The 23,990-nt window shown below is 63.5% G+C and overlaps 7 protein-coding genes across 7 annotated transcripts; 3 read left to right on the top strand and 4 right to left on the bottom strand.

Moving 5' to 3' along the window:
- The first annotated feature begins 1,476 nt into the window (after positions 1-1,476).
- LOC62_02G002515 (uncharacterized protein) lies at positions 1,477-3,997 on the top strand. Its single transcript, XM_062769025.1, has 3 exons — positions 1,477-2,098; positions 2,234-2,323; positions 2,361-3,997. The coding sequence occupies exons 1-3, from the start codon at positions 1,604-1,606 to the stop codon at positions 3,699-3,701; spliced, it is 1,926 nt and encodes a 641-aa protein (XP_062625009.1). The 5' UTR covers positions 1,477-1,603; the 3' UTR covers positions 3,702-3,997.
- Positions 3,998-4,591: 594 nt separating this feature from the next.
- Positions 4,592-5,492, bottom strand: LOC62_02G002514 (uncharacterized protein; the record flags this gene model as incomplete). Its single annotated transcript, XM_062769024.1, has 3 exons — positions 4,592-4,693; positions 4,817-5,331; positions 5,474-5,492. 3 exons carry the CDS (start codon positions 5,490-5,492, stop codon positions 4,592-4,594), a joined length of 636 nt encoding a protein of 211 aa, XP_062625008.1.
- Positions 5,493-6,607: 1,115 nt separating this feature from the next.
- LOC62_02G002513 (uncharacterized protein) lies at positions 6,608-11,105 on the bottom strand. Its single transcript, XM_062769023.1, has 4 exons — positions 10,278-11,105; positions 8,619-10,221; positions 6,785-8,575; positions 6,608-6,733 (listed from the first exon to the last, which is right to left on the bottom strand). Exons 1-4 carry the CDS (start codon positions 10,339-10,341, stop codon positions 6,682-6,684), a joined length of 3,510 nt encoding a protein of 1,169 aa, XP_062625007.1. The 5' UTR covers positions 10,342-11,105; the 3' UTR covers positions 6,608-6,681.
- Positions 11,106-11,743: 638 nt separating this feature from the next.
- Positions 11,744-13,628, bottom strand: DCTN4 (Dynactin subunit 4; the record flags this gene model as incomplete). Its single annotated transcript, XM_062769022.1, has 6 exons — positions 11,744-11,872; positions 11,941-12,303; positions 12,359-12,665; positions 12,708-13,119; positions 13,157-13,200; positions 13,396-13,628. 6 exons carry the CDS (start codon positions 13,626-13,628, stop codon positions 11,744-11,746), a joined length of 1,488 nt encoding a protein of 495 aa, XP_062625006.1.
- A 647-nt stretch (positions 13,629-14,275) lies between these two features.
- On the top strand, positions 14,276-17,577 carry ATP2A3 (Sarcoplasmic/endoplasmic reticulum calcium ATPase 3). Its single transcript, XM_062769021.1, has 3 exons — positions 14,276-14,436; positions 14,544-14,788; positions 14,824-17,577. Exons 1-3 carry the CDS (start codon positions 14,316-14,318, stop codon positions 17,458-17,460), a joined length of 3,003 nt encoding a protein of 1,000 aa, XP_062625005.1. The 5' UTR covers positions 14,276-14,315; the 3' UTR covers positions 17,461-17,577.
- Positions 17,578-17,806: 229 nt separating this feature from the next.
- LOC62_02G002510 (uncharacterized protein) lies at positions 17,807-18,564 on the bottom strand (the record flags this gene model as incomplete). Its single annotated transcript, XM_062769020.1, has 2 exons — positions 17,807-18,349; positions 18,472-18,564. The coding sequence occupies 2 exons, from the start codon at positions 18,562-18,564 to the stop codon at positions 17,807-17,809; spliced, it is 636 nt and encodes a 211-aa protein (XP_062625004.1).
- A 1,653-nt stretch (positions 18,565-20,217) lies between these two features.
- On the top strand, positions 20,218-23,753 carry Os08g0159800 (Zinc finger CCCH domain-containing protein 56). Its single transcript, XM_062769019.1, has 4 exons — positions 20,218-20,534; positions 20,578-21,799; positions 21,838-22,834; positions 22,878-23,753. The coding sequence occupies exons 2-4, from the start codon at positions 20,626-20,628 to the stop codon at positions 23,647-23,649; spliced, it is 2,943 nt and encodes a 980-aa protein (XP_062625003.1). The 5' UTR covers positions 20,218-20,534; positions 20,578-20,625; the 3' UTR covers positions 23,650-23,753.
- The last annotated feature ends 237 nt before the right edge of the window (positions 23,754-23,990 follow it).

The following is a 23,990-nucleotide window of genomic DNA, read 5'->3' as shown; positions in this document are numbered from 1 at the left end:
CACGCCGCCTGCGCGCCTCGCGCCTCGCGCCTGGGTCCAGGGAAAAAAGCGGTCGAGTCAGGGACCGACCGACCATATGACCTTGCCTCCGGCCGTGGGCTTTGGGGGGGCGACTCAGGCGGCGAGCGAGGCGGCATGGAAACGATGGTAGTCGCATTCTCGTCCTGGCGTGGTGACTTTGTATTAGGGAACAGCCAGCCAAGGCAATGCCGGGAGACAAGGAGAGGGCACGGCGGCAGAGGGAGGGCTGCGCCGAGGAGGAGGAGGAGGAGGAGGAGGAGGAAGGCAAAGAGGGCATCATCGCGACGGTTTAGGTGTAAAACCGTAGGGGACGAGGCAAGGAGTAACTGGGGGCATGCGCGTCCGTCCTGTAAAGCCTATTACGAGCAACAGGAGCGCGCACGCGCAGAGTGGAGAACGAGGGGAGCTGCTGCTGCCGCTGCTGGTGCTGGTGCTGGTCAAGGTTGAGAGCCAGCAATACCCACCCACCACCCACCCACCGGGCCGCAATAGCTGCTGCTGCTGCTGGTGCTGCGTGGTGCGTGTCCTGGCCGTCCTGCCTCGCCTTGACTGGGACGTAGGAAGAGCAGCAGACTGCCAATGCCATGCCCATACCGCCAGCCCCGTCCATCCCTCTGATGCATCCATCTAGCCGTCGTTGTCGTCGTCGTCGTCTTCTTTGTAGCTAGCATCATTCAAACCGTGCAGATCCAACGCGAGCGAGCCAGCAGCAGCAGCAGCGACACGCACCCCCGAACGGCCGACTTGCACGCACTAGACGGATTGACGCGCGCGCGCCTGGTCGACTCCCCATTCCCTGTGTGCAACACACACCTGGCGCGCGTACTAAACAACTACTAGGCAACACTACACATCCCACATCACAACACACACTACCCACATCAGCATCATCCTAGTCGTGCATCCACCACCACCCCTCGACGCACAGTCACTCCACTCCACGCCACCCCACGCCACGCACCGTCACTAATCGTCACGCCTGCCGACGCCGCCGACGACAAGGACAAGGTCGACGACGCCGAACGACGACGCCACCGCCCGTCCCTCCTCCTCCTCATCGACACTGTCCTTCCCCTCCCTCCCTCCCATCCCATCACTCGTGCCCCCCCCCCCCACCGCCCTTCGCTTCCTTCCCCTCCCCTGTGCCCCCAGCTCTCTCTCATCACTCGGGCCGCGCACAAGCACAAACGCGAGTCGCTGCACAAACGCACGCACCCACACGCGCGCGCAACTCGGCCCTCCCCCTCCCACCACCGACACACGCCTTCCTCCCTTCCTCCCTTCCCTCCCTCCCATCGCCGCAAGCCGCAGCCGCAGCCGCCGCCGCCGCCCGGCCGCAACCTCGCACTCACCTCTAGACACTCAAGTCACTCTTCCGCACCCCCACTACCAACCCCCCCCCTCATCCGCACTCTGCGCGCTCATCCACGACGGCCCGCCCGCCCCCCCCCCCGACGACGACGCGACAGCCAACATCCCAACACACGTACCACCCCTTGCAACACACCCTCGCCCCATCGCAACTAGCCGCGGTCGTGGATTCATTGCCGTGAATCCATCCACCATCCATCTGCCGTGAGCCATGGACGTCGACTCGCCGCGGCCAGGGTCGCCGCCGACGCCGACTCTGCAACAACCCACTTCGCAGCAGTACCGCCCAGTGTCGCCACTCCCAGCGAGGGCGCGCTCGCCTTCTCGAGACGCGACGCCAACGTCCACCGCGTCGTCTTCGCAGGGCACACTTCCCGCGCGAAACGGCACATCGGATACCATTGACGCAATCAGCCACAACAAACACAGCCCCACTCCCAACGGCAACGGGACGCTTGCCCCACCAACAGCATCCCCGGCTCCTGTGGCGTCGGGGGACATTGAGATCATGCAAGACGGCGAGCAGGAACAGGAACCAGAGCATGAGCAGGAACACGACGGTACCAGCAGTAGCAGCGGCGCGAGCATTGGACCGGCCAGCGCGGCCAGCGGAAGCGGTGCCCCCGCCGCCGACGTGCACGTCGCCGGGCCAGACGACGCGCCAGAGGACATGGACCGCTTCTTGCGACGTGTGGAGATGGAAAAGGTGAGTGGGGGCTTCACACACGCGACGCGGGGGCGGCGGCCGGGTGGCGCGAGTCGACGCGTCTATACGCGTGTTCCCGCCGACGCCGCCGACGCCGACTATTCAATTGGTAGTAACATTGCTGACGAGTGATAGAAAATTGCCCAGCTTCAACAGCGTCTCGAGCTCGCGTCGTTCAAGACCAACCATGGCTGGACGGATATGAGCATCGGCGAGATTGAGAATGTGAGTTTGAGGTAACCTACCCCGCTGACGCCACCAGCGCCTTCCATCACCAAGGGCGCCGAGCCGGCCGCAGCTCGTCATTCCGCGGGGCCACGGCCCACAGTACGAGCCACCATCACCGTCGCGACCGTGGCAACTTGCCGACGTCCTCTGGCAGTCATTACCACAGCCAGGGGGCACTCACATGTCACCGCCCCAGCGGAACCGGTTCACACACCACGGCCCTACCCAGTCGCTTCCTGGCGGTTTGCCGAGCCTCGCGTCCATTACAGGCATCGCGTCCCGCGGGCCGCAACACTCCAACCCCCGTCGCCACCGCATGGACGACTACCTGTCTGGCCCTACACTTTCTCCTATGCGAGGGCCGATGGGCAACGGTGGTCCCCCTCGCTCTGGAGGATCTCACGGCCACCAGTCTGGACACCGCCGCGCGTCCAGCAGCGTCAGTTCGCTCCAGTTTTTGGCCAAGGACCCCTACCCTGCGTCGCCGCTTCGACCTAAGAAGGGCACAAAGAAGCGCTCGCAGTCGCACAGCAACCTCCGCGAGAGACCGTCAACGCAGGACGTGGACGCCGCCAAGGCATTAACGTTTATGCTCGGATCAGGACGTTCGCCGGTCGCGTCGAATGCCGAGCGTTCCCTCGCGCGTGGTGACGGGCCACTCCTTCCGCCCATCCAGTCGGCCGCGAGCCTCCCTCCGCCCTTCTCACCCGACATGCCACCGCCCCGGCCGCGTGCTCAGAGCTTTGCCGTGCCCGAGTTCCCGCGTGACGCCCGTGGAGGCGACGGACGCGACTACCGGGATCCCCGCGATCAGCGTGACTCGCGGCCACTTGGTCCCCCGCCTCCGTCGCTGCCTCCGCCAGCTGGGCTCCGCACGCCATCGAGCCACACGCGCCACCGTGGAGCAAGCATGGACAGCAGTGCTGCGTTCCGCGGCGGTGGTGGTGGCTGGTGGGAAGCACGCCAGCCTGAGGCATCTGCCTCGCGCAACAACCGACCTGTTGACCGCGAACGCGACCTGTCTTACCACGCGCACTCGCGCACGCCGTCTGGTGCAAGGTCTGGAGGTCACTCGCGCAACAACTCTCGTGACATTGAGCGCATCACCGAGCCCGAGGAGATGGCTGGACGAGGCGAGGAGGACAAGAACGCCGTCGAGCTCATGATGTTCCTGGCTCACTCGCCGAGCCCTGCACGCAAACGACAGGCGTCGGACGGCCAAGTGTCATTTGGTGGAACAGCGCGGGTACTCTTCGCCGAGTCTGAGGGTGGTGGTGGCGGTGGCTCTAACGGAGCGTCTCGCGGCCCCCCACCCAATGGGCTGCCCCCACCTCCTCTCAGTGCCCGCGCGCTGCGCGAGAGCTCTGGCGCGTAGGCGCAGGCGCGTCGACGACGAGTCAACGACGACAGCTAAAGACCCTTGGCACCTGGTTCCCATCAACATCATCTAGGCACCACCACCAACAAACCCCGACCGCCCGACCCGCGACTCGTCGCCTCGTCGCCCCCCGATTGTACGGAATACGTGTACCCCTTGTCGGCTTGCAGCCACTTCTCCCCCACTCACTCTGGGTCGCACTGCGTTGTAGCGCTGTGGCTCTGTCTGCCCCACACAAGAACAGACGGGCTGGGCGCGGCGTATCATAGTACAGGCATGTATCATTACGACGGCTGGGGGGAGAAGCAGGGGCAGGGGCAGGGAGGGGGCGGTGTGGGTTGTGTCTCGGAGCAGGCGGAGCGGGACGCGGTACCAAAGTCGTGCGCAAGTCAGGTTGCGTTAAAGTGCCCGTGGGCAGGCTTGTGACGCTTTTGCCGGCAGATTGCGGTGGAGTGATGACGACCGTGTCGTTGTCGGGATCGTCGGGTGGGGGTGTATCGTGATCGTCGGCTTGCCCGAGCGGTGTGGCGTGGCGGGCGTGGCGGCGAGGGTAAGCAGGCAGGCAGTCGGCGCGGTGACATCTCTGGTCGTCAGAGCGCGGAGCGGCGTCTCGACAAGCGCACGCTACGGGCAATATGTACAGCGCGGCTACACGTCGGCGACGGGGCACGTACGTGCTCCATTGGTCGTCGTCGTACGGCGGCAGGCGGGCATCAAACAAGCAGGCAAGTGAGCAGTTGGCCGACTAGTATACAGAAGTTGTGTGTGTGTGCGTGCGTGTGGGTATCTACAAGATGTGGCAGTCGGCAGTCGGCAGCCGGCAGGTGGGCGTGCCTTGCTTGCAACAATAACAGCCGGCACCGTCATCGCTCCCCCCATCGCCCTCCTCAGAGCCACTGCTGCCAGCTGTGCACTTTACGGCTGACGAGCTCGCCGACGCTGCTCGAGCCGTCGCTCATGCCCCTGCGGCCGGGGGACGAGTGGCGGTGCTGGGGGGTGGGGAGTCAGCTGTTGGTCGTGAATGGCGTGCACCTCGTTCCGTCCAGCCAGCAGGGCTGAACCTCACTCGCCTCGCCCCGCCGCCTCGCTCCGCTCGGCGCGCACACACCCACCAGATGCTCCTCCGTCCCAGTCCACGCCGTCGTCAGCGCCCAGGTATACATGGGCGGGATGAGCTGCCAGACCGCCACGGGCATGTGGTGCGGGTCGAAGACGTTTGCGTCGGGGCTGGCGGGCAGGTTCTGGCGGTCCATCATGCGCCACACCCAGTCGGTGATGTCGAGTGCCGTGCTGCAAGTGAACGCGTCGCCGGCCGTCGCGCCGGCGACGAACGCCGCCAACGGGCTAATGTTGGAGGGTTGGCGCACCACCTCGCGCAGGCAGGTCAGATACAGCTGCAGTGTCGGGAGGCAGTCGTACCGCTTCAAAAAGAGCACGATGGCCCGCATGCAGCGGAGCGAGTCGAGCGTCGTGCCGTCGTCGGGCACCTCGACACGCGCGTACACTATGAACTCGAGGAAGAGGCGGATGACGGCGGCCGTCTCGCCTGCGTCGGAGAAGCGCACATAGTGCCCGCCGTGTGGCGCGTCGTCGTCGTCGTCGGCTTCGGCGTCGGCGTCGATGTCGACTGCGTCGGGGCGTGCAGCAGCGGAAGCAGAGGCTGTAGCGGCGGACGCAGCGGCGTCGCGGAACGCCGCGCTGAGCTCAAGTCAGCACCACGACGTACGCCCATCCCAGCCCCGCTCACCTCGCCGCAAACAGATAATAACTCGGTACCCTAAACCGCATGAAATCCGTCGACTCGAGCACGAACTCGCCGTCTGTCCAGTCGGGGTCGTCGACGGGTGTCGGCGGGGAGGGGGTCCGCGACGTGCCGGTCGAGAGGCCGAGGCCGATCGTCGACGCGGAAGAGTGCGCGTGGCCGTGGCTGCTGTGGCCGTGGTGACCGCCGCCAGAGCCGCTGCCGTGCCCGTGGCCGTGGTGTCCGCCGCCACCTCCTCCCCCAGCCCGCGGACTAGCCACCGCCGGCAGCGGCAGCGGTACCGGCCCGCTCACATGCCGCGGCGTGTAGTGCCCGTGCGGGTGCCCGTGAGCGTAGTGCGGGTTCGTGTGCGCCTGCCGGGGCGAGTACGACGCCGACGCGGAGGCCAGCGACGCGCGCGGCGTGTGGTGCGCCGCCGTAGGCGGGGTGTGCTGCTGTGGTCGGTGTCGCGGCGAGTGGTGCGTCGAGTGGTGGTGCGCGTGGTATTGCTGGTGCCCGTGGTGCCCCCCGTGGCCGTGGTGATACTCGTCGTGGTGTTGTCGCTGTCGATGCCGTTCTCGCTCCTGCTCCCTCTCGCGCTCGTGCTGTCGCTCCCTCTCCCTCTCGTGCTGCCGCTCCCTCTCCCGCTCGCGCTCGCTGCGCTCACGCCGTAGCTGCTCCGAGGCGGCACGCGGCGAGCGCACCGTAGTACCCGCTGTTGTGCTGTCGGGCGGCGATCGGCTCGCGGGGCGCCCGACTGCTGCGCCAGCGGCCAGCTCCGCGCTCCCCTCCCGTGGCGATCGCGGCGACTGCGACTGCGACTGTCTCTCCATCGGTCAGCTTCGTTTCGGCGCGTTCGGTATCGGCGTTTCGGACTGGCAATGGGAGATACGACAACTCACCAACCAAGCAGTAAACAACCTTCCCCTCGCTCGCACTCGTCCCCATGCATGCTCCCCCCTCCGGCCAGTGCGCATGCTTGGGCCGCCCTATCGCACATTTCACTCTCGGATTAACGGGGTCGTCGTGATGGCTCAAGCTGTCTCTCGGTCGGCCGTGGACCGCACGGCTCGCCAGTGGCGCTCGTCGCGCTGCCACCGACAGCAGCCACCATCACCGTTGTCGACTGTCGACTCCAGATACATCCCAATAAATAATAGTCCGCTCGTTGGCTGCTTATATGTACTGCTGCTGCTATCCGATCTCCCCTCAACGATACGACATACGCCCCAGACACTACGCCCCCGCCCTCATCAGCACACCGTTCTTGTCGTCCTCGATATACGCCCTGTCATTGTCAGCAAGGCCACATAGACACACCCGTCCACCCCACACTCACGTGACAGCCTCAGCCAATCCCTTGTACCGCTGAATGTACACCCGCGCGACACCCCGGTCCGCATGCGGGATATAGTCACACAGCTGCTGCACATCGGCGTCCGACACCGACGCCGAGTCACCACGTGCGAGGGGCGACAGCGTTCGAGACCCTCCCTGCACTCCTGTCCCAAAGCCCAGCCCGCCAAAGCCGCCGCCGCCACCACCACCCATGCGTGCGGCCGTGCGCGGGCCTCCGCCATCGAGGCTGCCTCGTGGCATTGCCTGAGTTCCCATAGGACGCGGGACGTCCATGCTCACACGACTCGTAGGGATGCCTTCCCGTGGTCCTCGCGGGCCAAGAGCACGTGGAACAGGTGCGACTAGCGAGCTATCGCCAAGAGAGTCGAGTGAAGCGCGCCCTCCGGGCGGCGGAGTGTAGCCCTTGTTGATACCGCTCTTCAGGTCGCGCTTCGATGACGATGCACCTGGGTTGAGCGTCGTCAGGCCTCCTCCCAGTTGCCCCGTGGGCGGGCCTAGGCCCGGGTCCTTGTCCTTCTTGAGCGCACGCCCAATGCCAGAGAAGAAGCCGCCCCCGCCGCGCTTGGTCGTGTTCGTCGACACGCTCGCGATGCTCTGCAGCGAAGTCGATGGCCGGACGTTGCTCCCGGCGAGCTGAGACTGCAGCTGTGGGTATGGCAAGTTTGGCGGAAGCGCTGTCGGCCCGTCCGATGGGTCAAGGTTGCGCACCGAGATCTCACGTGCAGAGTACGCGTCCGGTCGCATAGGAAACTCTGATCCGGCGGAAACGTTGCGTTGCGACGGCTCGTACAGGTTGAGGTTGAACATCGAACCCGGAACGTCGGAGAACCCGAGGTGAGACATTGTCGAAGCCTTGCCCCCTCCGCCGAGTACGACCGGACGCTGCGGCCGTGCGCCGCTCAGAGCTACCGTGTACCATGCTCGCAGCCCTGAGTCTGCCTCTGCTAGGGCCTCCAGACTGCTTGCGTACGCGCGGGCGCGTTCGCCCGCCGTCCTTAGCGCCTTGATGTTACCAAACAAGACGGCTGATGGGAGCTGCTGTGTTGAGGCCGTGAAGGTAGGCACCGTCGGAGAGAACGAATGGTTGGACGACCGTAAAGATAAGATGGACGACGCCTTGCGCACATGTCTCGACGCCCCGGGCCGTTGAGGACCGCCGCCCACACCGCCTGTCAGCCCCAGGCCGACATTGCTGGATGATGACCCGGCTGCTGGAGCAAGGGGCGAGGGGCGAGAGGGTGCAGAGGGCGATGCCGAGAACGAGGTCGAGGCTGCCGAGAACGTCGACATGGTAGGCGACACGGCCGACGCGTGATCCTCGATCGACTTGGAGGTGACTGTCGTAGCGCTGCCATGCGAAGCTGATCTGCTTTGAGTGGACGACGTGGAGCGAGCCGGGAGAGAGGCGAGCATGCCGGTCTCCTTCAGCGGGATACCAGGAGGCGGCGTGTTGCGCGAATCGACCAACCCAATGTCGTCAATGGCACCGCCAAGCATGTCGGTCAGATCCTGGATGGTACCGGGGGCTGTCTTGGGCTTGGGCTTGGGCGAGTCGGAGCCGTATCGCTGCATCGGTGCCGGGACAGGTGACGAGGCAGCGTGTGACCGTGCACCAGCGGCAGTTCGGCCTGGTGCCTGCGGGGACGCGACGGGGGTGCTCGCCGTGTTGATGATGGTAGGCAGCGGCGTGCCGAGACCGGCAACAGGAGAGATGGGCGACATCTCCTCGGGTTCGCTGACCAAAGGGATCGCCGTGTCGCTGTTGGGTGTCCTGGGGCACGTATCAGTATCGGTGCGCTGCTCGTACGACTCACTGCTTCCGCCGCTCGCTGCGGGGTGGTGGCTCAGGGCTGCGGCGCGCCGTAGCTAGTGGTGTAGCCTCTTCTGGTGACAAGAGCTTTTGAGACTTTGTTGTTTGGGCCGTGATGGGGGCAGGTGCCTGTAACGAGGTCGCACGGGCCGCGCGCGTATCAGACCCAACAACACCAATGTCAGTAAACGACGTCTTCGTCGGTGGCGCGCTTCTCGGATGGTCGAGATCCTCCAAGCGGCCCGGCGTCCCGGGTGGTACGGGCGAGCCAGACTGTCCACTGCGCTGACCGACGCCAGGTCCGCCGAGACCAAGGCCCGGGTTCTCGTGCTGCTGCAGCGTGTCGAGTGATCGGCGTGGCAAATCAGACGACGCCACAAACAGGAGGCGGGCGTTTGGGCTATCTCCTGCGGGTGGTGAGGGCCTGAACGACGCCCGCGGAGTCTGTGCTTGACTGTTCCGTGGCGTGCGGTCTGGGGCGGTGGTGGTCGACGACGACGCCCGGTTATTTAGCGTCAGACCCGGAGAAGGGGTACGCGTTGGCCAGTCGATCGGCGAGATGGCCGTATGGTCGAGCGACGGCGGCTGGGTTGGGGTTCGCCATGGCTCATTGTTGGACTGAGGGGGATGCAATGGCGGGCTGACGGGGTTCGAAGGTGGCTGCGAGCTGGGCTGCGAGTTGGGCACCGAGTTGTAGCGCGAGCTGTGGTCCGAGCTGTGCACGTCGGTCGAGTTTGGCGCAGAGCTGTCGGGATCCCCGTGGCCCCAGATACGCTGGTGCGCCCATTCCTCAAACGTTGGATCTAACAAGACGTGGAGCTCGCCGTCCGCGTCCACAACACCGTGCCGGTGCTGTTGGTTGCGGGCAATCGTGCTTGCTCTTTGCTCTTCGCGTCTTGGTGGCGCAACCGGGTCTTCGTCCAAGAACGAGTACTCGCTCTCGCTCGAGTTTGACGGGCTCCCTGGCGTGCCCGGCGAGAGCTTGTTGAGCGAGCTGGGGACAGATGGGCCGGAAGCGAGCGCGCTCATGCTTCCGTCGCTCGAGTACGAGATGAGGTGGATATGCCGATTGCTTCCTGGACCAGCATCGGACGAGCCGTTTTCGCCCTCTGGGATGAGTAGGCGTGTCCTCTCCATCCCGTGGGTGCGCTCTCGTCGGTCTGGGCGGTCTCCCTCGGTAGCGTCTGCGAACCTTGGGTCCCATGTCGTGCCAGCGACATTTGGGTTTGTTGTGGACGACTTGGCTCTGATCGTAGAGTTGCCATCGCTGCTCCCAATTATCCTTCGGCGGTCTTCTTCTTCCTCTTCTTGCACGAGCTCGCGTAAACTTCTGTGCGACCTCTCCTCGTGCAGTATTGGGTGCGGCGATAGCGTGTACGGCGACGAGAGAATGTTGGGGCGCGGGGACGAGTCGATGGGCGACATTCCAAACGACGAGCCGGTGCTGCTGGCGCGCTCGCCTGCTGATGACGACCAGTAGTACTGGAGAGCGTCTGACGCACCGGTTGAGCGTCGTTTTGGGTCGCCGGGGGCATGAGCGCCAGCAGCAGCAGCAGCAGCAGCAGTAGCGTCAGTGCCCGTTGGTTGTGTAGAGTATTCGGGCATTGCTGTGCGCGCGTGAGCAGTGGTCGTGCGATGAGTGACGGGGGTGATGGGTGCTTACTGCTCAGATATAGCTGTGGTGGCGAGGCGGTTAAGACTGTACCACCCGACGAGCTCGAGAACATGTGCTCGTGGGCGATTATTGTGGTGGTTGAGTGACTCGAGTGTGTTGTTGTTGTTGTCTCTTGTTCCAAGAAGGTGGAGAGAGGGGTTTGTGCGCGTCGGCCGGGAAGATAGGCCTAGCAGCAGCACGCACGGGCGTGTGAGGGGGCTTGTGTGCCAACAATGATGGAAGACGATGATTGATGACACGGATTGTGGGGATGTGGGAGGAGGGGATGGGCTGTGATGGCGTCGAGTGTGTGTGTGTGTCGTCGCACCAGAGAGTTGTGTCTTGCTTTGAGGCCGTCCTTGTCCTCCCCGTGCTCGATGTCGGGCCGTTGGATCGTGGTATACCACTTGCGAGCCTACCGACCGACCGACGCCAGGCTAAGTCCTAAGGCGAGATGCGCGCCAGTTGATGCGCCGCCAGCCCAACCAACACACGCGGCGCGCGAAACGGTACCCCTAGAAGTAGCGCCGCCGTCGCGTCACTAGGCCGGGAGCGCCGCGGGTCGTGTCACACGGGCAGCAGCGGCAGAGAGAGAGTGGTGCGCGGCGCGGCGGGCAGGTCCACGCCAAAGTCGTGAATGAAATGAATGCGCACAGGTGTCCGTTCGCTCGGCGCGACGTGAGGGCAAAGAACGGACGGGGACGGCGAATGACGGCGCGGCGTGTTTTGCGGGCTGGTTGCGATTGTTGCCTGGCTGGCTGGCTGGCTGGATGGCTGCTGGCTTTTCGGCGATTGCTGGCCAGAGACTTGTCGTTGTAGTGGGGCAAAATATCAACGATGCAGCAGCTGACGATGCAGTGTTTGTATGCAGCGCCGAGATGGAAATAAAGGGTATCACTGCAGCAGCAGCAGCAGCAGCAGCAGCAGCAGTGGTTCGTTTGCACAGTCGAGAAGCATGTGCTCCTAGGATGCTTTGCACCTTGTCCTGCTTGTTCCTCTCCCCTCCTCCTGACGCGGCGACGACGACGACAACCAAGGCTAACGTACACCTTGTAGCTTAAACGGTCACTGACCGGATCTGTCCACCTTTCAGGTTACCAACGTCCTTCATCGCCCGCATCGCCTGCTTTACGCCCTGCTGCTCTGCGGGTCCCTCTGCATTCGAACAGCCATAGAGATCCTAGTATGGGGGTACGACGAACACCATTGATCCTAGCTGTCAGGCGGGCAGCTGGGGCTGCTCGGACACTACTTGTGCTGCCCGCCCACCGTCGTCGCGTGCCCGTTCGTCACTGACAGCAGCAAGGCCACAAGCTCAACAAGGGCCCCTGAATCCAGTAGAGAGAGCCGTAGCACCCTTAACCAGACATCCACAATATACATCGGCAAACTCGGGCCCCTGGCAACCCTTGCGCCACCCTACCACCTGCGCTTTGTCCAAGCCACAGTTACCCGTCCTCAGTCCTTATTACCAACTATGCAATGTTGCCGGCGCACACACGAACCCAAAATGTAAACGTCTTGTATTCCTCCTTGCCTCCTCCGTCCTTGCCGCCGCCGCCGTCGTCGTCGGCACGGTAGGTGAATCGCACCTCGAGATCAAACTTCAGGCACGGCCGCGTTAGCTTTCGGTGTTGTCCCTCATTGTGCTGCCAAAAGATTCAACACGCACCTCGACAGGACCTTTCTCTGCGCCAGGGCGAATCTCAACCTCGAGCCCGACCTTGGTCACGTTCCCCTTCTTCTCCACTCCGACGTCACGCGTACTCCGATGGCGGAGAGACGACCCGCCTAGGCTCAGACGCGACGACTTGCGTGCCTCGTCGGCTGCCGAGTCGTCGGCTTCGGCACCAGTGTCGTCCTCATCTTCATCGTCATACGCCCATGCCTCCTTGAGGGCGCCAACCGTGAAATGCGCGGTCGGAATGTGGACGTGGTGGTTGACTGGCACCGCGTGACGCGCCTGGTGCGCGTTGCCCAGGCGGATCTGGATCGGATCGTACAGCGGGTTGGTGAAGGCTACTTGAAAGGTGTACTGCCACTGTCAGGTACAACTTAAGGTTGCTGGACTAGTCTTCTCTGAGACTTACCACTTCTCCGGGACGCAAAGGATCAGAAAGATCTTGGTCCACTTCGTTGGGCAAGTGGGCCCGAGTACGACGCCTTTCGCGCCGACGTCGCTCCCAGTCTTCGTCGGTCGCGTCCGACGGCAGCTGATCCCCTGAGCGGCATCGGCGGCGTCCCAGCTCCATGGCCGGAAGATAGCTGGTCGCGACACTCTTGACGAGCATGCGAATGCTCTTGGTGTCGGGCTGGATGAGAACCGAGCGACATGTGGGGTGTGGGCACCGCTTGTTCAGCTTGGTCTGCAGACGGATGCGTTGCGGCACCGTCTCGCTGCTCCGTTCAGCGCAGTGCTCCGAGTGTTGTTGGGCTCACCTTGACATTATTGCGGGCTGTCGGCTGCTTGCCCACCTCTTGTCCAGAGTCGCCACTTCCTCTCCCTCAATCGACATCATGTCATCGACGTCCTGTGTTCCACGCTCGAGTCCATCTTGCCGCCACGAACCCTTGGCCGTGTAAGGGGCTAGTTCGTCCCAGCCCGCCTTCTCAATCTTCTCGTCCTTGCCTGGGACGCGTGCCCGATGCCGTGTGAGGCCGGGAACATCTCGTCTTAAGGCGCGCTGGGCTGCCTGCGTCAACTGGGCAATATGACGTGATGGCGTTCTCTTGTGCGCCTGGGCTCGTGTGGGGGGCGCTGATTGCTGCACAAACTTGTCGAGGTGGTCCTTGAGCGCGTCAAACTCGCTCTGCACTTCCTCAGGCTGGGTGTAGACCTTGGGAAGTTGGCCTGTATGGGTCAGTATAGGTTGAATCCTTTAACCCACTTGCTAGCGCCGACGGCTTGTCAAAGAGCCACCCAATCTCTCGACTGGACCATTTGCAAGCGGGGCAGATGAGAAAGTAAGGTGGCCCAGTGGTATGCTCTCTCGATGACGCGCCCGACGTCCCAGGGATATCCGTTCCGATTCCAGTGAGTGACGTACAACAGCGCGGACAAGAGAAGCAGGACCGTGCGCAGCTTGTCTTGTCAGCGACCTTTCCTTTGCCTTCCCTCCAAACCTACCGGTTCTTGTCACCTCGCACATTCGACCCGGGCACATCGAATAAACAGTTTGGACAAAAGTAGCTGGCGACCTCGACAGATACGCAGCCCTCGCACCGAACAGCGTCGCATTCCTCGCAAAAGTAGAGCCGGTCGAGCGGGGCAAAGTCGGCAAAGGACGAGACGTAGCCTGCTGGGAGCGGCGCGCGGGGCGTCTCGAGGTGCGCACAGTGGTAGAGGATGGGCTGGGCCATTGCTCGTGGAGGTTTGGTGTGCTCGCTCGACCCGTCGAGCGAGGCTTTGTGTCGTTGTTGTGAGTTTGTCGATGTTGTCGCTGATTGTCTTTGTGCGTGGACCGTGAGGAAGGCAGAAAGTGGAGGGCTGACACGCGCGCGTGACGAGACCGCGAGACTGCCAGACGCGCCTCGTTATTTCATCCTCCCTGGTAGTCGCCACAAACGTGGAGCTCCTTGTCCACTCTCCGTGTCTCTGCGATCGGTCCGTGTGGCCGTCTGTCCTCCTTGCTTCCTGCTCGGCCGGCTCGGCGTCCAAGCAAAGGGAGGACGAGTGGCCGCAACCTAACACGGCACTGCGTACGACCTTTTTCCCTGCTTGACGCATGGCTCACAAGGGCTGATGACAAACTGGGGCATCGCACGCGTGCCAGCAAACACTGAGCTACGTGGCGACTCGCAAGCGCGCGCTTTGCAGCGTGCCACCCTAGACGCCGGCGCCGCCGCCGCCTCGGCCGCAGAATCAGAGCCAGGGACAGAGACTGACCAGTTGCGTTGTGGTGGCCTTTGAGTGGCCCCCCACCCCACCTCCACCGATCCATCTTATCGGGCCGCTTTCACGGCACATCATCGCTCCAGACTTTTTCCACATCTTCCATTCGTTTCCAGTCGGCCTTCACCAGCCAACACATCGCACCCCAGCTCACCATGCTGTCCAACGCCTGGACGCATACACCAGAGGATGCGCTCGCTTTTTACGGCACCGACCCAAAGACGGGTCTGACCGAGGAGCAGCTTGGGCGCAACCGTGCGCTCTACGGCGACAATGGTAAGTGGCCGCGTGCCACGTTTGAGATGGCGGCAAAGGCAGCTTGCGTTGCATCGCCGGTAGCCCGACCATCCTGGCAAAGCGCATGCATGATACTGACGACCCAGTGCTTCCCGACTCGGCGCCCACCTCCCTGTTCAAACTCATCCTCGCCCAGTTCCAGGACCAGCTGGTGCTCATCCTCCTCGGCTCGGCGGTCGTATCGTTCGTCCTCGCTCTCTTCGAGGATGTCAACCAGCCCGGCGCGTCGTGGATGACGGCCTTTGTCGAGCCCCTTGTCATTCTTTTGATTCTCATAGCCAACGCCACGGTCGGCGTCATCCAGGAGACCAACGCCGAGAAGGCCATTGACGTGGGTGTCATCGGTGGAAGCTGCTAACCCGCCAGGCTCTTCGCGAGTACTCGCCCGACGAGGCCCACGTTCTCCGCTCCGGCAGACTCATCAAGGTCCCCGCCTCCGAGCTCGTCCCCGGCGATGTCGTCTCTGTCCACGTTGGCGACCGCATCCCCGCCGACTGCCTCATCCTCTCGTTCTCCTCTTCGTCGTTCCGCGTCGACCAGGCCATGCTCACCGGCGAGTCCATGTCGGTCGGCAAGACTGAGGGCCCGATCCGTGACGAGAAGGCCGTCAAGCAGGACATGACCAACATGCTCTTCTCGGGAACCACTGTTGTCAACGGCGCTGCCCGCGCTCTGGTTGTGCTTACTGGCGAGCGCACCGCGCTCGGCCAGATCCACCAGAGCATCTCCAAGGACGACGAAGAGGAGGAGAAGACTCCTCTGAAGCGCAAGCTCGACGACTTTGGAGACCAGCTTGCCAAGGTCATTTCCGTCATCTGCATCGCCGCCTGGCTCATCAACATCCGCCACTTCTCCGACCCCTCGCACCACGGCTGGCTCAAGGGTGCCATCTACTACCTCAAGATTGCCGTCGCTCTTGCGGTCGCTGCCATTCCCGAGGGTCTCGCCGCTGTTATCACTGCGTGTCTTGCGCTCGGCACAAAGAAGATGGCCAAGAGAGGCGCCATTGTTCGCAACCTTCCCTCGGTCGAGACGCTCGGCTGCACCAACGTCATCTGCTCGGACAAGACTGGCACCCTTACCACCAACCAGATGTCGGTCTCGCGCTTCCTCACCGTCGAGTCGGACAGCGGCAAGCTCGCAGAGTACGCTGTCGGCGGCACTACTTTCGCTCCCGAGGGCAGCGTGACCACCCTCGACGGCAAGCATGCCGAGCGCTCCAAGGTCCGCACTGCGCCGGTTGACAAGCTCGTCGAGATCTCGGCTATCTGCAACGACGCCAAGATTGCCTACAACGCCGACACTGAGACGTACCAGAACGTTGGTGAGCCTACGGAGGCCGCCATGAAGGTTCTTGTTGAGAAGCTCGGCTCGGAGGACGAGGGCTTCAACAAGACTCTCGGTACTCTCTCCCCTCTCCGCCGTGCCACCGCCGTTAACGACCACTACGACCAGGAGATTGAGCGTCTCTTGACCTTTGAGTTCACCAGAGACCGCAAGTCCATGTCCGTCTTGACCAAGAAGTCCAACGGTGCCGTCTCCTTACTCGTCAAGGGCGCCCCCGAGTCGGTCATTGAGCGCTGCTCTACGGTTCTTCTTCCCTCTGGCAAGGCTCCCCTTACCGCCGCTCTTCGCGCCCAGCTTGCCGACAAGCAGCTCGAGTACGGCAAGCGCGGTCTCCGCACTCTTGCCCTGGCCTACGTTGACGAGAACGACGGCGATGTCTCGCACTACAAGTCGAACAGCGCCGACGACTACGTTCGTTTCGAGCAGGACATGACCTTTGTCGGCCTCGTTGGCATGCTTGACCCTCCCCGCCCCGAGGTCCGCGACGCCATTGCCAAGTGCCGCGGCGCTGGTATCCGCACCATTGTCATCACTGGCGACAACAAGAACACTGCCGAGACCATCTGCCGTGAGATTGGTGTCTTTGGCCCCGACGAGGACTTGACTGGCAAGAGCTACACTGGCAAGGAGCTCGACGCGCTCGGCCACGAGGAGAAGGTCGCCGCCGTCCAGCGCGCTAGCCTGTTCTCTAGAACTGAGCCTACCCACAAGCAGCAACTGGTTGACCTCCTCCAGGGTCTTGGCCTCGTCGTCGCCATGACTGGTGACGGTGTTAATGACGCCCCTGCGCTCAAGAAGGCCGACATTGGTATCGCCATGGGCTCGGGCACTGACGTTGCCAAGCTCGCCGCCGACATGGTGCTTGCGACTGACAACTTTGCCACCATTGAGAAGGCTGTCGAGGAGGGCCGTGCGATCTACAACAACACCAAGCAGTTCATCCGCTACCTCATCTCGTCCAACATTGGCGAGGTCGTATCCATCTTCCTCACCGTGCTCCTCGGCATGCCCGAGGCCCTCATCCCCGTCCAGCTTCTTTGGGTCAACCTCGTCACCGACGGTCTCCCTGCCACTGCTCTCGGCTTCAACCCTCCCGACAGCCAGATCATGAAGACCAAGCCGCGCAACGACCGCGAGCCGCTGGTCGGCCGCTGGCTCTTCATCCGTTACATGATCATTGGCATCTACGTCGGCGCCGCCACCGTGTTCGGCTACGCCTGGTGGTTCATGTTCTACACTGGTGGCCCGCAGATCTCGTTCCACGAGCTCACCAACTTCCACCAGTGCTCGGCCATCTTCCCCCACATCGACTGCAGCATGTTCACCGGCGAGCCCGGCAAGCGTGCGACCACCATCTCGCTCTCCATCCTCGTCGTGATTGAGATGTTCAACGCGTGCAACTCGCTCTCCGAGGATGAGTCGCTCCTCACCCTGCCCATCTGGACCAACCCCTACCTCGTCGGCGCGATCGCCCTCTCGATGGCCCTCCACTTCATGATTCTCTACGTGCCCTGGATGAACGAGCTGTTCCAGATCGTTCCCCTCAACTGGGACGAGTGGATGGCCGTCTTGTGGATCTCGTTCCCGGTCATCATCATCGACGAGGTGCTCAAGTTTGTCAGCCGTCGGTGGGTGAACAAGGTCCGCAAGGACTAGGCGCAATAACTGGACGGGGGTTGGCGTCGGATGTAAAAACACAAGACATTCGTAGATAGGTTAGAGCTGCGGCGCGAAGGCCGCGGTACATTTTGATGCACACATACATCTCTAGGACGTGATGGATTCTACGCTACTGCGGGCCAGGGGGTGGACACCTAGTGATATATTATACAGAACTGAGACATGATATTGGGCTCTACGAATACGAAGACAACGAGATGATTCTTGAATGTACACTGCGAGTGGCAGGGAGACGATGACAGGTGGGAGTCGAGGCGCGAGTCGGAAACAATGGTCGGGGCTGCGAGCGAATGGACACACGGACGGACGAATGTGGCAATGATCACTCGGGCAGCGGGTGCTTGCCCTGCAGGAAGGCTAGCATCCGGTTACGCTCGGCCAGGAGCTGATCGCGCTCAGCGGTGACCTTGCGCTTCTCGCCCTCGGCAGCAGTGATACGCCTCTCCATCGCCCCGATGGAGAACTTGCTCTCAGAGAGGTCGTTGAGGGCCCGCTTGTGGTCCTCGACAGCGCCCTTGTAGTCGGCCTCGAGCTTCTTGTTCTTCTCGGTCGCCTTGTCGAGATCACGGACCGCGCGATCGTGCTTGCGCCTCAGAGCGGCCACCTCGTCGGCCGTCATCCCCGGGCCGGCCTCGGCGGTGTCCAGCGCCCGGCTGAGCGCCTCGATGATGCGCTCGGCGTCGATACTGCGCCTGATGGCCTCGTCGCGGTCTTTGGTGAGCTTGGCGATCTGGGCGCGGGTGTCGGCTTGGTCGGGGGTGCGGGTCGTTTTGTCGCGCTCCGAGGCGCTGGAGGTTGAGGCTCCAGAAACGCTGGGCGTAGGGCGAGACGGGAGAAGGTCGTCCTGTTGCGCCGTCAGTGTTGCCTTGGGACTCGGCGTACGTCGTCAGAGTCCAGCTCCCACGGGTACGACCGCTTCGCTTGGGTGCTCGCTTTCTACTAGTGTCAACTCGTGTCCACAGTTGTGCAAGGGGAGCCAGTACGTACAGTTGCGAGATCACTACCGCGTCGCAGTGGACGTTGGGGTGGTTGAGGGGTGGCCTTGGTGGCGCGCTCCTTGCGATTCGGGAGGCGGGGCATGATGAGGGTGCTGGCTTCACGTGAGGGATTGGTGAGGAGGAGAAGGTTACGTGGGGTCTGGGCGTGGCCCGTTAGAGGTGAGTAGAAGGAAGTGAAGGGACGTTGAGAGGATGGAACACTGGTATGAGGAGATGGAGCGATGGAGAGTTGTACAGAGGAGGAAGATGATGAGAGAGGGAGAAGTAACGCATGCCCAGATGCACTGCCTATCGCCGCCGGGTGTGGAAACGGTCGTCCACTTTCCTCGCCTTCCTTCCTTACCTTCCTCGCCTTCCCCCACCTAGTTCGATTTTCATGGTAGATGGCAAAGAGTTGGAACAGCGGCCGCCGAGAGTGCCACAGCGACGTGATCGACCCACCCGCCACAGTGATGGATCGGCAGGTGTGGCCCTTTGCCGGTCGCGAGTCCGGACTCACCGTATCAGCCACCCCGCAAGCACGTCGCAGTGCTTTGGCCAGAACAAGCCAGCTGTACGCACGCACGAACACACGCGGCCACCACACCACGCCACACGCTCTCGCCCACCCGGCGCACAGGCGATCTCTGCCGAGCTTAATTCATGCCGAACATTCCACACCGACACAATGTGGCACAACTGTCCGGTACAGGAACAATTCCGGCAACTACGACGGCCGGCGAATGCGCCTGCACCGACTTGGCACCGGTGTGCATGTGAGACATGGCGGTATGGGGCGGTACCCCCGGCGGGGCGGCAGTGTGCGGGGGGCGGGGCGGGGCGGAAGTGCTGTGCGTGCCGTGCCGACGGCTGCCGTTCGCACGCTGCGCTAGGAATGTTATCGGCCACCCACCAGAGCCGTGTCGGCCTCCTCGGGCCTCGCAGCAGCCGTGATAAAGTTTCGCCGGCCGGTTGGACAACAACGGCGAGTTGCAAGCTTTGTTGTCCGTTGTGTTGTTCGCGACAAGGTTGTAGCAGCTTCGACGAGATAATGCCTCTCTGCAGATGCTTGGCATGGCGCCACGCCACGGCCGCCCGCCTCCGCGCGCAGCAGTGCATCCGGCGCAAGGAGCCAGCCAGCAGGAGCCAGCCAGCAGGAACCGCAGCGCAATGACGATGATAGCTCGTCCGCTCGTCCGCCACCTTGCCCCTGCCCCTGCCGGCGGCGGCGGCGCTGCCAACCTGCCAAAAGGGACGCGAGCGTGGCGTGCGGTGCGAGCGGCGGTACTGTGCTGGCTGTCGCCACCCTGGTTCCCGGGGACCCCGGTATGGTTTGTGAATCGCGCTGTCGAGCGCCTCGGCGCCACTTGCCCCCAGTTGTTCCCTCCCCTGCCTGTTCTGCTGAACTGCTGCTCTGCTCGCTCGGTACACGATGATGATGCAGTGTGCACTGCACAATGGCTGGCCCACCCGCACCCGCCGAGCCGAGCTCGTCCGTCTCCCACGCCACTGTCCGTGTCCTATTGTCCAGGGCTGGCGTACTGGTCTGCTTCCCCTGCCGCCCAAGCAAGCAAGCAGGCAAGCAAGCAGCGGATCAGAGCACGAGAGCACGCACGCGGCCACTCGCCAGCACGCCAGCACGCACGCCAGCCAGCCAGCCAGCACGCCAGTACGCCAGCACGCCCGGCTCAGGCCGCAGACCCCCACACACGGTCACTTGCTTGTCCGTCAACTGAATCGCTAGAACAATAGAGCACTCCCTCAAGGCTTGACGCTCGGTGCAGTCGATGTCCTGTCCTTTGACTGCGAGCGAGCGAGCGAGCCGGGTGAACATGCTGCTGTTCATCCTGCTCACACTGCACAACCAACTGCTCACACAAAGGCCACTCACTCACTTGTCCTCAGCCCCGTCCCCCCCCCTCTTATATCTCACCGCCCCAAGTCACCTACCGCCCCCCTTCGCCCTCAGCAGCCCACTACACGAGGTGCTGACATACAGCCTGCCTGCCGGGGCGTTATCGTATGGTCTAGTACTCGACGCACGACACACCTAGTCTTACACAGACTGGCCTCGTAAGTCAATGCCGGGTGTGATGGCATCTCTGACCACTCCCAGTTCCCATCACCACCGCCCCACCCCCGTTCGTTCATTGTCGTCGACGCAATGGCTCAGTCCTCCGTCTCCCTTCCCCTCCCAATGTTCCCCCAGCCCAAGTCGTTCGCTCAGCACCGGCGCAGGGTATACACCAAGCCAGTGCTCACGCCGGCCACACATGCCGATCACCCGGTCGATGTACCGGTGGACGCCTCCCCATCATCACCGGAGGACCAAGTCACCCCGGCGCCGGAACCGACAACCGCGGCGCTCCGCACAAGCCTAGAGGACCTCAAGATCGTCTCGCTCGACTCGGAAGCAGCCAGCTCCCAAGCCACGCCGACGACTGCAGATGTCTACCGTATCCCGCAAAGGACGCCCGGGTATTCAAGAGCGCCCCCGCCGACGCCGGTCCGCGGGCCGCCCGGCGCGCTCAAGCTGAGCACCGGTGCACCCCGGGACCGGGACAGGCGCGACTCTCTCACCTCACCCAGGACCCCGTCATCGGCCCCTGTTGGCCGGCTCGCCGGCGCTGCTGCCGCTCGGGGGATCTCGATCGACACGGCGCTGGGCCGCAAGGACAGCGCGGCGCCGAGCACCGGCGGCCTGCTCCGCCCCTCCGCGCGGTACGCCGGCCTGGCTGGCGACACTGCTGCCCAGGCATCGCCTGGAGTCCCGTCGTCGGCCCGCCCGCGCGGCCTCACAGTCGCGATCCTCATGGGCGACGGCGAGATGGTGGCAGAGAGCGCGCCCGTGACTCCTAGCCTCGCCTCGGGGGGCGTTGGCGCCCAGCGCTCCGCCCTCCTTAGCGCCGCTCCTGGAGCAAGCGAGGTGGCGCCTGATTCACGAAGGAAGCAGATCATCCTCTGCAGGTACTACCACACGCCTGGGTTGACGTGCACTTCGCGACCTTGCCGTTTCGTGCACTCGCTCGAGGCGCTGAATCTCAGCAAGGAGGCGGGTGTCGACGTTGGCCACCTGCCCATGCTCTCGCCGCGGACGGGACTGCGCGCCGTTTCGTCGTCGTCCGAAGTCGGGGAGGACCCCACACGCGGGACCTTTGCCCTCGCCCAGTCAACACAGCCCGCCGTTCCCCACGTCGACGAGGACGCCTCGGCCGTCGAGCCGGGTGGAGCCGTGGTCGTGAGGGACGCCGCTACCGGGGACGAGGTGGTCGGATTCGTGTTCAAAATGAGTGGCGGAGGCAAGGGCCCGTCAGGCAAGTCACGCGCAAAGTATAAGAGTGAGTCTGTGGAGTGGTGCCCGCGCTGATCCCCACAGCCGTGCCGTGCAAGGACTTTGCGGAAGGGAACTGCCCATACGGCGACTACTGCTCCTTCATTCACGACGCGGACAACCTGTACGACCCAGCAAAGCACGACAAGGCTGTTCTCGCCGCCTCTGCTGCCGAACCAGCCCCACCGGCCCCTAGTGCCACGCACAAGAACAAGGCCAACGGGCGGAGTGCGCACAACAGGGCACCCTCCACCAACAAGCCCCCTTCGGACAATGGCAGCTCAACGCTTACTTATTCCCCGCCGGTGGACGAGGTGCTCACGCCCGTCGACGAAGATACGGAAATTACCATCCCGTCCCTCGGTACCGTCGCCGCGCCCACAATCCGCCACCCGCCACAGCGACGGCCTGAACGCGTCCACATCCCAGACAACCGACAGCACCACCCCGTCCGCCCCCAGCCGAACCTGTACCGCGAGGAGCCGCAGATGTGGGACCAGAACCATGCAACGGCTGCCGCAGCAGCCCAGGCCCAGGCCCAGGCGCAAGCCATGTCGCCCATCTCTCCCGGCCCCAACACGGCCCCGTTCTACCACTACCAGCCTGAAATGTGGTCGCCCGACTGGCCGCCGCCCATCCCTCACCAGATGATGTGGCCGGCCATGCAGGACTCTGCAGGCTTTGGCGCGTCTCCCACGTACCCATGGGGCATGCCAATGTCGCCGGTTGGTAGAGTGGAGCCAGAGCCGCAGCCGGCAGTCCTGGTGCCGGCGGGCATGGTGCCGCCCCAACCCATGGCAGCGCCGATGGTTCAACCACCACCACCACCTGCGCCACTGCCACCGCTGCCGCCGCCTGGGGCCGATGTCGTCTGGACTCCGGGCGGCTGGGCGGTCCAGGATGCGGGCATGAAGTTTGCACTTCATGATCAGCAGCGCCCCAGCCACATCCTGCCCGCGGCCCCCACAAAGTCCTACTACCGAACGCGGCAGTGCCGGTTCTTTGCCAGCGGTTACTGCCCCCATGGTGATGAGTGCGCTTAGTGAGTGGCCCAAGTCAAAGTCAGCCCAGCTAACGTATCCCAGCCTGCACACGGTGCAGCCACCGGCGCCGCAGCCAAAGGCCAAGGCCATTCGGCCCAACATTCGAACTGTCCCTTGCAAGTTCTTCAACTCTGCGCTCGGATGCCAGCGCTCGGCGGAAGAGTGCAACTTTGCGCACATCCGCGTCGTGCCCGAAAACGAGCCGATTATCGACAAGCCCCGCCCATGGCGGACCCGTCCGTGCCGCCACTTCCAGCTCGGGAGGTGCAAGCTGGGCGACTCGTGCCACTTTGCCCACGTGTTGGAGGAGGGCGCTTCAGTCCCGCCGCCACCACCCGCAGCTGGTTCGTCCTCTGCAAGCGCCAGTGATGGCGTTGTCGCGCGGCACCGGCGCGAGGCGAGCGAGGCCAACATCAAGGACTATGCGCACCTGTACCAGCGCGACGCGACGCCAACGACGGCGTCGGCGTTCTCGTCCGCGTCCTCGCCGCCCATGAGCGCGCACGAGGGCCACGACCTGCTCCACACGCAGCCGTGTGCCGAGTGGGCGCGGACCGGCCACTGCGAGAACGGTGCCTGGTGCCGGTACATCCACCCCGGCAGCGGCTTCATTGGCGAGCTGACGGATGCGAGCCTGACGGCGGAGAGCGTCGAGGGGGCGTGCGAGAGCCTGAGAGAGAAGATCCGCGGCGGGAGTGTCAACACGCACATTGATGATGACGACGATGACGACGACGACGACGACGACGACGATGTGGAGATTGTTACGATGGACACGCGCTCGGTGCCACCGCCGAGGCGTAGCAGTTCTTGAGTGTGTATTAGTCTTTGTAGTGGTGGGTTATGCCTCTCTTGTTCTGTCTGTCTTGTGGCTCCAGCATAATCCAATATCCTCTATGCATTCATCGTTGTCCATGACCACACGCTGTATACCACTTTTGGTCTCGTGGGCAACAGCCAGACGCCAATACGCCAAGTCTATAAGTGGCGCATTTCAGGGGATGCAACGCGCACCAACGCGTCGGAGCAGCCCTGACCCACAAACAATACTCGTTTGTCGTCTCTTGCTGTCTCCCCAATGCCCCGAGCAAGACAGCGACAACAGGGCCCGGACACAGGATCCAGCCATGCCACCCGTCCTAACCGCGTTAGGCT

Source organism: Vanrija pseudolonga, chromosome 2 (assembly GCF_020906515.1).
Source record: "Vanrija pseudolonga chromosome 2, complete sequence".
Lineage (NCBI taxonomy): Eukaryota > Fungi > Basidiomycota > Tremellomycetes > Trichosporonales > Trichosporonaceae > Vanrija > Vanrija pseudolonga.
The sequence above is the reverse complement of the archived record's forward strand: the minus strand, read 5'-3'. Positions and strand labels throughout refer to the sequence as shown.

Bases quoted from the DNA above. Each gene is read 5' to 3' on its own strand.
- LOC62_02G002515 (XM_062769025.1), top strand. From the start codon at position 1,604: ATGGACGTCGACTCGCCGCGGCCAGGGTCGCCGCCGACGCCGACTCTG. The intron at 2,099-2,233 runs GTGAGTGGGGGC...GACGAGTGATAG, and splicing joins GACGTGTGGAGATGGAAAAG to AAAATTGCCCAGCTTCAACA. The intron at 2,324-2,360 runs GTGAGTTTGAGG...TGACGCCACCAG, and splicing joins GCATCGGCGAGATTGAGAAT to CGCCTTCCATCACCAAGGGC.
- LOC62_02G002513 (XM_062769023.1), bottom strand. From the start codon at position 10,341: ATGTTCTCGAGCTCGTCGGGTGGTACAGTCTTAACCGCCTCGCCACCA. The intron at 10,222-10,277 runs GTAAGCACCCAT...ACGCGCGCACAG, and splicing joins ACCACAGCTATATCTGAGCA to CAATGCCCGAATACTCTACA. The intron at 6,734-6,784 runs GTGAGTGTGGGG...TGACAATGACAG, and splicing joins GGATTGGCTGAGGCTGTCAC to GGCGTATATCGAGGACGACA.
- ATP2A3 (XM_062769021.1), top strand. From the start codon at position 14,316: ATGCTGTCCAACGCCTGGACGCATACACCAGAGGATGCGCTCGCTTTT. The intron at 14,437-14,543 runs GTAAGTGGCCGC...CTGACGACCCAG, and splicing joins TGCGCTCTACGGCGACAATG to TGCTTCCCGACTCGGCGCCC. The intron at 14,789-14,823 runs GTGGGTGTCATC...CTAACCCGCCAG, and splicing joins ACGCCGAGAAGGCCATTGAC to GCTCTTCGCGAGTACTCGCC.
- Os08g0159800 (XM_062769019.1), top strand. From the start codon at position 20,626: ATGGCTCAGTCCTCCGTCTCCCTTCCCCTCCCAATGTTCCCCCAGCCC. The intron at 21,800-21,837 runs GTGAGTCTGTGG...TGATCCCCACAG, and splicing joins GTCACGCGCAAAGTATAAGA to CCGTGCCGTGCAAGGACTTT. The intron at 22,835-22,877 runs GTGAGTGGCCCA...AACGTATCCCAG, and splicing joins CATGGTGATGAGTGCGCTTA to CCTGCACACGGTGCAGCCAC.